The sequence below is a fragment of the Sinocyclocheilus anshuiensis genome, unplaced genomic scaffold, assembly GCF_001515605.1.
Source record: "Sinocyclocheilus anshuiensis isolate Anshui unplaced genomic scaffold, SAMN03320099.WGS_v1.1 scaffold1764, whole genome shotgun sequence".
Taxonomy (NCBI): domain Eukaryota; kingdom Metazoa; phylum Chordata; class Actinopteri; order Cypriniformes; family Cyprinidae; genus Sinocyclocheilus; species Sinocyclocheilus anshuiensis.
The window spans coordinates 218022-231297 of NW_015557159.1; the positions used below are offsets into that span (position 1 = coordinate 218022).

At 39.8% G+C, this 13276-nt stretch overlaps 1 protein-coding gene across 1 annotated transcript; it reads left to right on the plus strand.

The window, feature by feature from the left end:
• The first annotated feature begins 933 nt into the window (after positions 1-933).
• On the plus strand, positions 934-4150 carry LOC107678265 (cytochrome P450 2K4-like). Its single transcript, XM_016473473.1, has 5 exons — positions 934-1017; positions 1928-2107; positions 3439-3580; positions 3781-3965; positions 4049-4150. The coding sequence occupies exons 1-5, from the start codon at positions 934-936 to the stop codon at positions 4148-4150; spliced, it is 693 nt and encodes a 230-aa protein (XP_016328959.1).
• The last annotated feature ends 9126 nt before the right edge of the window (positions 4151-13276 follow it).

Sequence of the window (13276 nt, forward strand, 5' to 3'; positions counted from 1 at the left end):
GCTGTCTTCGGCAGTCCTTAAGGTACCAGCACAATAACACACTCAGCAAAATATCGTCTAATTATCGTCATCGATAAAATCCCAGAAAATATCGAGATATTATTTTTTTGTCAATATCGCACACCCCTACTGTGAGCTTACCTCACTTCAAACTGTGACGGTCTGTATGTATATTATTTTCTAAACTTTAGTGAAGTGTTTGTTCAAGTAGACTTTGTTGCTTGTGGAAACCTCACGCAAGCCTGAAAGGTACTTAAAACGTAAAATGTTATTTGCACTCTTGAAGGCTGTTCACCAAAGACTAAATTTAAGTCCGGCAGAATTTTCTGCACACTTCACCACCGAGGCCAAAATGAGCATTGTGAATGTAAGAGCCTCACACTACATTGTTTATTTGAATTGTATTTCAGGGCAGTTCGTGAAGACAGATAACCTGGACAGAAGTCAGTTCCAGATCCAGCCTCCACACCAGACTTCTCACTCACAAGGATTGCTGTCTACTAGATATTATGTGTACTCTTCAGACTTGGGTGCATGCAGATATTATTCAGGGACATGAACACTTGAACATTGCAAAAATAGAGAAAGTACCTTTTTTAAGAATTGTGTTAATTCCGTAAACATTAAAAAATATTCATATATTTTTACTGTTTTTTTTGTTTTGTTTTCCAAAGCACCTAAAAGCCAATTCACACTGCCATACTCCAACAGGGTGAACACACTGACCAAGCAAAACAAATAAGCATGTTAGTTGTGAGATTCATTCAACTTGGTTTGCTGATTAAACATGATTAAATATTTGTTCAGAATACTGTCGTTGTTGTGACTATTCATCTGGGAGGGGTGTGTATCAAGTGGCTTGGTTATGGTTTTGTTGAGGCTGACATGTGGAACCCATCTGGTCCAGCGTATAGGACCAGAATAGGACCAGCTATGGTCATACAGGTGACTGAGATATGGATCTGTCATGGTCCTTTTGTGGCTGCCAGGTTTAGTTCACCTGTGGATCAGGCTCAGGTGTTGCTCAGTTTTGGGCTTTCTGGTTAAAGATTGGTGTTGATATGGTTTACTTAAGGTTGTGTTGTGGTTCCAATGTTACATTTTGATCTGGCCCAATTCAGGGCGAGTTATGGGTAATTAACTTGGCTGAGATTTGGGCCAGTTATGGCTCATGTGTGGCCCTTGTCTGGAATCCAGACCTGGTCCACACTAGGACCGTAATTCATTGCGGTATGTGGGCCAAGCAAAAGCTGGTTGTGTGGGCCGGAGCTGGGCCAGAGAAAAATTGCTATGTGGGTCGTGGTATTGATATGCACATTCATGGGATCGGGTTAGGAAAAGCACACACGTTTTGAAAAATATAGATGAATAAAAATGCCACGCAAAATAGGCTACCATTCATATAGGCTACTTTCGATCTTCTCTGAGGTGACTCTGCTTCGTTCATCTGTTAACTTTCATTCAGCTGGAATTCCGGTCCGGAGATGAAGAAAACACAGATACTTTTTTAGTAGCCTATTTCTAGGCATTTAATTTAATTAATCTTGATTTCTCAAACTGGTGAACTTCTGTGTTTTTTTAAGGGCGAGTCGGAGTGTAGCCTATTCTTTGTTGGGTATTTTGTAAAAACAAACATATGAGATGTTTAAATAGCCTATATTTAAGGGATAATTCACACGGGATTTAAATAGGTACAACTTTGAGTTAATTTAAATAAATTACCTCACTGTTCTGTGCTATTTCAAGATCTTCATAGTGTGACATTTCTGACTCCACTCGAATTCAGGCCGCATTCAAAATAAAACGCATATGATGCGCCACGCATGTCTGTCGCCTATTGTCTTAGGAGAAAAAAAATCATAAGAGCCTTTTACCCAAGGGTGTACAATGATAAAGTTTTGGTTCCTTTCATTATGCTTGTTTGTAGCTCTACAACTTGTTTGCTTGGCTTTGCCGTTTTGTGAAGAACCAGAAACGTATCATGAACAATGTCAGAGAGGCCTTCAAACAAAGTGAGAAACTCGTGAATGCATTGCAAAAGACTCCGAATCCTCAGAACCCCAGAGGAATCGCTGACTCTTTCCTCATACGACAGCAAAAGGACGAGGTAGGTAGCTCACTGTTTACTTCACTCGACATAATCCCGATTCACTAATTTTATTACAAGATTTGTATTGCATGATCTTGGTAACACATAACAATAATTCACTGACGTTAATTATTGCATTAGGTATTAGAAAATAAACATAAACAATGCATTTAATACAGCTAATTTAAAGGGTTCATATGATGTTGCTAAAAAAACATTATTTTGTGTATTTGGTGTAATGAAATGTGTTTATGCAGTTTAAGGTTAAAAAAACACATTATTTTCCACATACTGTATATTATTGTTTCTCCTCTATGCCCCGCCTTTCTGAAACAAAGCTCATCGGTCTGTAAAGCGAGGTGTGCTGTGATTGGCCAGCTATCCAGTGCGTTGTGATTGGCCGAATACCTCAAGCGTGTGACGGAAATGTTACGCCCTTTACCATACTATGATGCCGTATCCTGGCCGGAGTGATGAGACAAAAACACTAAAACCCATTATAAACGAGGCATTTGTTGCATCCAGTGGGGACATAATTACGGATTATAATGACTTATACTGTCTTTTTACACGTTGCATCGCGCCGTGTAAACATAAAACCATGTCTGCATTTGTGATCGGAGAAATGACAAACAACAAGCACTACTCTACACTTGTCAGACTCTGTTCCATGTTTTGTCTGTGTAAATTGAAATCGCATCATATGACCCTTTTAATTTCTACTTATACATTTTCAACATTTTGTAGTTGAAGCCAATGCAAGTTTATTTAACTAGCACATTTCATACACAATGATAATTCAGAGTGCTTTATATTAAAAAAAAAAGATTTGAAAATAATCAAAATAGATGCATAAAAAGAAAATCAACAATAAAAAAAAACATTAAAATGTATTTTAAAACTAATAAGAATTCCGTAAATACACAGCGAAACAGATGAGTTTTTAGTCTGGAACGAATATGTTGAATGAACATGATTCAGCAATTAACTATTGAAGGCCTATATATGTTAAAATGAGCCTAAAGTAATAAATTCTGTACAAATATTGTCGTTATTGTTAGTTTATGTCATGATTTCTAATGCATTAACTAATGCTGACAAATTGAAAATCATGAAGGTGAAGGTTCAGGAAAGTGATTTGGTGCCTTTTAATGTTGGTATCACAAGGTGCCATTCACTCACCAACAAGCTTCTGGGAGGGGATGTAAAATTTCTTAGAGGGAATGAAGAACGTTTATAGTTTTAGAGTTTGTAATCACAACATAATCAATGTATTTTCACAATCTAATTTTTAATGTTTTGACATCACACTTTATTTTCCTTGGATGTCACCATGATAATGTGTGCAGGGATCAAGTGAATCAGCGACTCTGTTCCATTCGGTGAATCTTCATTGTAAAATTAATAACCTGTTTGCTGCTGGTACCGACACTATGACTACAACACTGTGCTGGGGTCTTCTGCTCATGGCCAAATACCCTGAAATACAAGGTACAACTGCAAATGGCATTTTGTTCATAAAGTTCTTATTCATCAGTCCATATTAAAAAGTCAATTGTTTATACAGTCAAGTCAAACTTTATTGTTTCATCAATAAATTGTCAGGAACTTTTTGAATAATTCTGAATAACTCATAATTCTGTGATGCTGTGTTCTTGCTTCTTGTGAATGTTGATCTGACTTGACAAAAGCCGAGGTTCAAGACGAGATTGACCGAGTGATCGGTAGACGTCAGCCAGTGGTGGAAGACAGGAAGAACTTACCATATACAGACGCTGTGATCCATGAAACCCAGAGATTTGCAAACATAGTACCCATAAGCGTCCCCCGTCAGACAACCTGTGATGTTCACCTGAATGGATACCTCATCAAGAAGGTCTGGCTCCAGTAAGTACATGCAGTGTTCTTGATTATGTGTTTGCACCATTTATCATTGATCTTTTGTGTTGTTTTGTGCAGGGTACCAGTGTGTGGGCGCTACTGGCATCTGTACTGAGGGATGAAAATGAGTGGGAAACTCCTGACAGCTTCAACCCACAGCCTTGTACTCTTCTAGGTTAAAAAAACTGTCGTCCCTAAAATGCGTTGCACAAGTTCGAACATCTGGGTTGTGCTGTTCTGTTGTAAATAAATCTTAACCAATGATTCCTAATTGCATCTACTTCCGGAAGGCCAAATAAAGTGCTTTTGCTTTCGCACTGAATCACACAGAGTCTCCCTGACATGGCTGCATCAACACTACTGCTGTTCCTGAAACCACGCCTTCTTTCTTTGCGTGCACATTTGGGCGGCATTATGCTAATATTTCCACATAGTGACGTAGATACGTGGGGGCGTGTTAGAGTGTTTAGGTAGGCGTGGTTGACTCTTAACTTTTATAACGAATATCTCTTTGGATTTGAGACTTTAGTCTTTGCAACTTTACAGATCTTCTTTATGCACCAAGAGCTTGTAACACTCCAAAGAGAAAGGAAAACTTGAAATCGCATCATATGACCCCTTTAATAGTTTTCAGTCTCGTGAATTGCTCAAAGACCTGGAGGGCAAAACAGCCACAGAACTGCAGCACAAACCTGTCAATTTTTCATCTGTTTCCAAGCCACAAATATTTAGATCACCTCTCTCAAAAAAAAAAAAAAGATATGTAAGCAAAATTCAAGTTTTAGCCATTTGCAATCTATATAAAGCACCCGCCGCAATATTTCAATCACTAAAAACAGCGGGACATTCTAAAACATTTAATGTGAAAAATGCGTTTAATGTGGCTTAATGTATTAAAACAGTGATATAAAAAGATCAAATTCAGTATATACACATTATTGATGATGCATACTTTATATAGGCAAGCAGATGAGCCCAGAATATGAATGCAGACTAGTGCAATAAATGGTTAAGTGTTTTCTTTCTTTATAATGGTTTTCTATGGGAAAATAATTCATGGGGTCCTATTATGCTTTTTCACTTTTTGAATTTTAGTCAGTGTGTAGTGTATGTTTGGGCATAAAAAAGATCTACAAAGTTACAAATCTCAGAGTCCACTCCAAAGGGAGATATTTCGTTTAAAAAAAAAAACCTTTCCAAGAACTACAATGAACGGCTCATTTGGACTACAGCGTTGTTTTCCGGGTTTTGTGATGTCACAAAGCAGAATATCATTAAAATAATTACCGCCTACGGCAATTCGAATGGTTGGGGGGTGGGGAGGGGCGAGGTCGTGGTTAAAACGCTTGGTTGAGTCAAAGCCACTAGAAGGCAAGCCTGCAACCATTAGCCGAAAAAGCGTAACGGCTAACGCTAACGCTTCCGCTGTGGCAGTACATGGGATAGGGGACCAGAGGCCGGTTTTTTTTTTTTTTTGAATGGATGTCAATGGAGGAGAGGCTTTACTACGTAGAATAAACAGCTTTTTATAGGAAACGGCTAATCATTTAATGAATCGACAGCCTATCTGCTAACCTTCAACATGTTTTACACTAAACAATACTTTTGGATTAAAGAATTTTTTAGAGTTTACCATGAAAAAAAATGCTGTTTTATAAGAGAAGTCACTGACTTTTTGTGACAGATGGGATTCAGTTTAAGGCACTTCTTATTCAAAAAAGGTTTAAAAAAAGCCGACCTCCATACGTCATCCGCCCAGAACTGCTTCCCAAGCTACATTAAAGTGATTATTACATTTTGAATATGGATATTTTTCTTACAAAAACGCATCGATTCGCTACAGTAGGCCTTTGTTTTTGTTCTGAAAGAAGAGTCATATACACCTAGGATGACTTGAGGGTGAGTAATTTATGGGCTAATTTTCATTTTTAGGTGAACTAACCCTTTAAGTGTGAATTAAATGTAATTTTTTCGACCATCTAATACATATTATTTGTAATTGATTTCAAATATATCACAGTTTAAAATGACATTAAATGCAATTAGTTGAACTTTTGAGTGATATTTTTGAACCACTTAAATGGGACTTTAGTATATTTTATATGTACTTTAAAATATGGTAAATCTGTACTTCTGAATAAGTAATTAATGTGAACTAAAATACACTTTAATGTAATTTACAGGTATACTATTATATAATTAAATATATTTCTAGTTATATCTCTAATAATGAAGTTGTAATTTAGTATATTTAAAATTTGATGTTAGAAATCTCTTAATTACCTAGTTAAAATCAACACAAACACAAAATGAAAAACCCCCTTCATTTATTGACAAAAAAACAATCTCTAAAACATATACACAAAAACCCTTTTTGTTACAACTTTAACTCACTTAGAAAGAGTCAGGAGAACAATGCAAAATCATTTTCTCCCTTACATACAAAAGTACCTAAACCTGAATCTTGCCATCACAGAAAACATAATTCTGTACACTCTAAAAAATGCTAGGTTGTTTCAACCCAACTTTGGGTCAAATTTTGACTAACCCAACTGTTGGGTTAAAATTTTACATTACATTTTTAACCCAAAAGTTGGGTTAGTCCATATTTGACCCAAAGTTGGGTTGAAACAACCCAGCATTTTTTAGAGTGTATGATTTATAAGCCTGTTTCCTCATTGGGAACCTAAAAATGTCCACACGGTCAAAATGTACTGGTATTACCATCTTTGTGGGGTCATTTGGTCCCCATAACATATAGAATTACCAACACACACACAATTAGTACAAAAATTATATCCCCGGTTTCACAGACAAAGTTTAAGCCTATAGTCCCAGACTAAAATGTAAGTCTGAGCTGTTTAACTAAAAGAAAATTGCACTGACTGTTCTTAAAATATATCATTGCCTTTGTTTTGTCTCAAGATGCACACCAGTAATATTTTTTCTAAGGCATGTTTAAAAAATGACTTAAATGTCTTAATTGAACTATGGCCTAATCCTGGTTTAGTCTAAGCCCTGTCTGTGAAACCAGGCCATAAACTCTCAAACTTTTACTAGCACCAACATTAAACCGAAGGACCGAAAGGTTTCTTCTAAAATCTTACTTCAGCATTAGTGAATGTGTGACGGTCTTGCCTGGGCGGTCTGCACAATGGAGACAGTGTGTGTAAATAAGGTTTCACTGATTCAGTAAGAGAATAAACCATTTCTACATAAAACACAAGGCAACACACAAATTGATTACAATCAGGTCTCGAAATATAAACACGTTATAACTCAATATTGAGCAACACACTCGATGCCAAACACGGCTTAACAGAGTCCCAACATATTAATTGAAAGATACAGTCACAATAAAGTAAATATTTGTGTGCTTTGGACACCTATAAATGGTAATTCTCAGACGGCGTGCAGACGTGCAATGCTTCGTTAACTCTGCTGTGGGCGGTCCCTACTCCGCACGCTAAATCACATCACGCACCACATAGATGGCGCTGTCCCCATTCATGCAATAATTTAACATACCTTTTCACTCCGTTACAAATGCAAGTTTGACAAAATAAATAAAGTTTAAAAAAAGAACTCCAAATGAACTTGCTGGGAAATGCTGTTTGTCAATGTTGCAGAAATTCTCCATCGGCAGAAAACTTCATATGTCATGAAGCTGCTCAACATCTCTCCACAGTATCTGTGAATGGAAATGTTCCAAAGACGCAGGAAAGTCAGAAAAAATACCTTGAGGAAAGAAAGAAAAAAAAATAAGAAGAAAAACAATTGTTATAAAACAGATCCAGTCATTATAAATGGTTCAATTGAGTGAAAGCAATGCAGTTGCGGCCCAAAGTTTATATACACGTTGCAGTATCCGCAAAATGTAAATAATTTAAGCAATAAGAGGGTAGAGGGGTAGGATCATAAAAATTGCAATTACTGCCCTGATGAAGCAGTTAATTCTGCAAGGTGTACGTAAACTTCTGACCACATCTGCATCACCTAGAGATTAATTGCCTCAATCATCAGGGCAACATCGTAGTAGAATGCTGGGAGATGTTCCTTCACATTTCCCACAAACACCAGAATTCCACTGACCACACCATCTTTGCTGACACTGGGCTTTAAAAATAGATAACAGTTTTATAAACGTTTTTATTCCTACTTTACAGGAAATAAAACAACTTTATCAATTGCCTAAATACAGATAAATATCCCAAAACCCGCATGAAAATGAAAAAAGGCAATCTTCATTTCTTTTTTTCATCTTGCCTTGCAAGCTTCTCTCGCACATCTTCATGAAGGATATTCCTGTATTTACCACGGCTGGCACGGCAAAGCTGCTGCCCTCTTCCTTTGGTTTGTTACCTGTAAAATATATGATGATTAGAGGGGGATCTGTAAATACACAGGTGGGAATGTAGCCTATTTCTTGCAATGGAAAAGATTCAAAGCATTTAAAAGCCATAGGCATAGTGACTTGATGACAGTTTTAGCTTGTGTGATCAGGGTGAGCTGGCTGGGCAACAATTCATTAAAAAACTTGTAACATCACCTCTTCGATAGGGGTCTGATCCTGCAAAATGAATGAATAACTGAAGATAAGTACAAAAATAGTACATATTACAAACACAAGCAGTAACTGAACAGCTCACTCTTCAAATGCAAAAAAAAAACTATTTCTAGAGGTGGCTGATATTTTGAATAGCCTATTACTGGTGGTTATAATATCGAATATAGATTATGTTAAATATTACTAGATCGGATCTTTGAATTTTGTACAATATCGTTAAATTTAACTTTAAATCTTTTAGTTAAAATAAAAATATTGTATTTTAGTGATCACATTCCGATATAAGAATTTATTTTAATGCAACAAATTATTTTAATGCAAAAAATTAACAATAAATAAAGCTTTTATCAAGATATACTTGACTCATTATTTGCAGTATAAAGTCTCATCTGTAATCATCGATACGTGGCGCTCCTTTGTTCTCCTCTTGTTTGCTCAGTAAAGTTCCCTCACGCATCGCGATTCCAGAAACATGGCGGACAGCGCATTTTTCAAACTCTGGTGAAGTAGTACGCCGTCATGACGTAGTATTTTTGGCGCATGCGCATTAAACAAAAGAGATACTTAATCCATGGTTAAATGTTATTATTTCAAATTTTCCATTTCTGTTCAAGTTCAAGTTGTTCTAACTCATTGTGTAGTTAGACCAAAGACTATGGTTAGATGCATTCATGACTCATTCACCTAACTAAAATTCAATAATTTTTTACAGTGTAGTGTTGTCAGAAATATGGACTTTTCTCCCCATGTGCCTTCCATGACCTAGTTTTCCCTCGTGTGTGACATGCCCATATTTGGTTTCCTTCCTGTTCCTATTGTGTTTCATTGAGTCCAGGTGTGTCTCATCATCCCCTCGTTTAGTTGTGTACTTAAGCCCAGTGTTTCCTGTGTCTAGCGTGCCGTGTTAAACGTCTTATCCCGATGCTACGTGTGTGTGTCTCCTGGCTACCCTGTGTTTTCCCCCAGTTTGGACTATTAAAGACTGTTTTCCTTCAACTCCATCTCTGCACTCCTTCATTCCTCCACAGTAGCAGTTGTGACAGAACACAGCATCGACTAAATAGTTTATTTGCGTTGTTCCCCTCCGTTTATTTTTTGCGTTTTTTCTGTTTTTCCCGTGTGCCCCATGCATTCCCTCGCTGTAAAGTTTACCTCCCTCGCCCGCAAGTTCCATTCCCTCTTGGAGTATGCTGTGGAGTTCAGCCAGCTTGCCGTTTTAACGGCATTCGACGACACTGCGCTGAACTCCCTGTTCTGGATCGGGGCCAACTACTACCGTCCCATCAACCTCCCAGACATCACCGTACTGTTGTGCTGGAGGGAGGCAATCATCCGGTGTCTGGAGAGCCTCTACCCCCGATCCAGAACACACCCAGACACAGTGCCCAGCCCAACATCTCCCCGCTGCGCAGAGCTTAACCCCGAGCCCACCGATGACGGAGAGCCCGAGCCCGCCACGACCGACGAGCCATCGCAGCAAGGAGCGACAGAGCTGAGGATCGCCGCGGTGCCGGAGCTTCTGATGACATCAGACCAGGTGCGAGAGCTGGCTACAATGCCCACCATGAGGGAGAAAGCCGTGGACAGAGTGAGCGTGGAGAGGAGCTCCGCCCCCTGTACCGTGGCTGAGGGTGAGCTGAGAAAGGATCTGGGTGAAGGGAAAACGGAGGAAAACTTAATTGACTTATATACTGACCTACCCCCTTTCCTCCCTCCTCCGTCGGTGACCTCTGTCCCTCCCGTTCCTGAGTTTAGCCCAGAGAGGGCACCTGTTCCCACGTCCAGCCCAGAGAGGGCTCCTATTCCCAAGTTAAGCCCGGAGAGCCCGGAGGCTTACAAATAGCCCGTCCACCCACCCACTCCTGCCTCCTCCACCGCTGTCGTCTGGCAGCCCCTCTGCTCGCCCTCAGCCCACCATCAGTATGGTGCGAGCTCCGTGGGTCTGCCATCCTCCATCGTCACAGTGGCTGCAGAATCCCTGGCCTCTAAGCCCCGGACTCCACCTTGGCCTGTCGACCCAGCGGCTCCACCATGGCTAGCTCCCTCCTCTCTGCCATGGCCCATCAGTCCACTGGCTCCACCGGGCTCCCTCATCCCTCCTTGGTCTGTCGTCGACCATCCTTCGCCTTGGGACTCCACTCCTCTGGCTGCGCCTCGTCCCTCCATCCTTCCGGCTCCGTCAGGCCCCTCCTTCCCTTCAGCTCCACCTTTGTCCTCTGTCGCTCTGGCTCGCCTTCCGGATCCCCGCCTTCGCATCGGTCGCCGGAGCCATCAGTTCCACCTCGGCCCTCCGGATCCTCCCCGTCGCCCTGGCTCATCGGCTCTCCATCTCCGCCTCGGGCCCCTTCGCAACCTGCTCCGCCGCCATTGGTCGACCCCCTGGAGTTGTCAGCCCTTCCTCCTCCATGGCTCCTCCCTCCGTCGGCTCCACCGTTGGTCGCCATTATGGCTGTGGCCTGGGTCCCACCTGGCACCGCATGCTCCAAGTCCCTCCTGTTTCCTCCTTGGCTCATCCCTCCATCGTCACCTCCCTGGACTCTGTCTGCCACCCCCTCCCAGGTGTCCATCCTCCTCCTGAGCCTCCTCCCAAGTTCCCAACTGTCCCTCCTTCTGTAGTTTCTTTGGTGCGAGGACGTGCCTTCAGGGAGGGGGGCGATATGTCAGAAATATGGACTGTCTGTGTTGTGTTTTTCTCCCCATTTGCCTTCCGTGACCTAGTTTTCCCTCGTGTGTGACATGCCCATATTTGGTTTCCTTCCTGTTCCTGTTCCTATTGTGTTTCATTGAGTCCAGGTGTGTCTCGTCATCCCCTCGTTTAGTCGTGTACTTAAGCCCAGTGTTTCCTGTGTCTAGCGTGCCGTGTTAAATGTCTTATCCCGATGCTACGTGTGTGTGTCACCTGACTATCCTGTGTTTTCCCCCAGTTTGGACTATTAAAGACTGTTATCCTTCAACTCCTTTGTCTCCGCGCTCCTTCGTTCCTCCACAGTAGCAGTTGTGACAAGTGTAGCCTAGTCTAATTAAAATAAAATGTATTTGAATCCAAATTCATTTTGTTTACATTTGTTAAACTTTTGCTTGCAATTAATGCAATAAATGTGTGTTTAAGCGACTTAGAACAACATAATGACATTGACAGTATTCTGTACACAGTCAAGTCACCTTTATTTGTATAGCGCTTTATACAATACTGGTTGTGTCAAAGCAGCGAACCAGATGTAAATTACAGTATATTACTATTACATACTGTACAAATACAGTACTCTCGTAAATGACACTTTATGTCAAATATTATGTAGAAAATTAAACTTCATAGAGTTCATAGAGCAGAAGCTAGTGAATAAAATTTCAACAATACATTTTATTGGAGTATACTGTATAAGAAAGGGTATCGAAGTTTAGAAATGCACACAGTATATATTATAGACTAAATACATTTAAAATACATTAACAAATGTAATTTTGGGCAACACACTTAAGTTGAAATTAAAATGATTTTACATGTGCTTTAGTATATTGGTAAATATATCAGAATAAGTGTACTTATTTAAAACACTATAAAATCATAATTATGTAAAATGTATGTTTAAGTAATACTTAATTAGACATTTTTAAAAAGTGCACTTAAGTATATTAAAGGGGTCATGGGATGCCCATTTTCCACAAGTTGATATGATTCTTTAGGGTCTTAATGAAAAGTCTGTAACAGAGTTTGGTTAAAATTTCTCAATGGTAGTGTAAAAAACACCTTTTTTACCCTGTCAAAAACAGCTCTTTTCAGAGCATGCAGATTTGTAGCATTTTCCTTTAAATGTTAATGAGCTCTGCTGACCCCGCCCCTATCTTCCGAGCCGCTTTCAGAGAGACTGTTTACTTTAGCTGCATAATTTTAGGGTGGTTGTGTACACACACTGCCAAACACATTTCAGTTCAAACTGCTTGTAAAAGTGCATGTAGCATTATATGACCCCTTTAAGAAATATTGTCATTAAAGTGTACTCTCTTTAAGTACACTTAAGTTGCCTTTAATTTAAATATATTATATTATCTGCAAGTACACTTTTTAAAAAGTATACTTTTAAGATTTGAAGTACACAAAAAGTACACTTTTAATACAATTAAGCACACTTCTTTTTCACATGGGATACCTGTGCTACTTATGACTGGTTTTGTGGTCACAAATCATTTTGTACTTGAGCTTTTCATAAATAAGAGATCATCGTACTAAAAGAATATCCTGTAAGTTTCAGAACTGAAAACGTCCTTGTTACTGAAATAAAAGCTTTTATTGACACCAGGCCCAGCGAACACCAGATCCTGGAATGTGCCTATGTATGACGTAATAGATAGGTTAAACTCTGCCTCCACAGAAGAATATTAACACATAATTCTGTAGCCCCGCCTACTATGCCGGCAAATCTATGCCAAAAAGAACCGAGTGCACCAGTTATGTTTACGCGCACGGTAAATTGCTTCCGCGAGACGATAACAGATCCACGCACGAGGAAACGGGAGCCTGCAAGCTCTTTATAAACACTAACGAGCGTGCATTACATCACCTGTGCATGCGTGATCATTCCCCTCATTCTCGCGCTCCGTATTTTTTCACCTGTTTGCTTTTGCTCACGCAAACACTTTTATTTTTGGCAGTCGTGGGGCGGGACTTACTGTTTTAATTGTAATCTCAAATGCCATTGGATACTTCCCCTTTTCCGGAAGTCAGCTGTGATTGGACGCCT

Bases quoted from the DNA above. Each gene is read 5' to 3' on its own strand.
- LOC107678265 (XM_016473473.1), top strand. From the start codon at position 934: ATGGTCATACAGGTGACTGAGATATGGATCTGTCATGGTCCTTTTGTG. The intron at 1,018-1,927 runs GTGTTGCTCAGT...GCTTGTTTGTAG, and splicing joins CACCTGTGGATCAGGCTCAG to CTCTACAACTTGTTTGCTTG. The intron at 3,581-3,780 runs GTACAACTGCAA...ACTTGACAAAAG, and splicing joins CAAATACCCTGAAATACAAG to CCGAGGTTCAAGACGAGATT.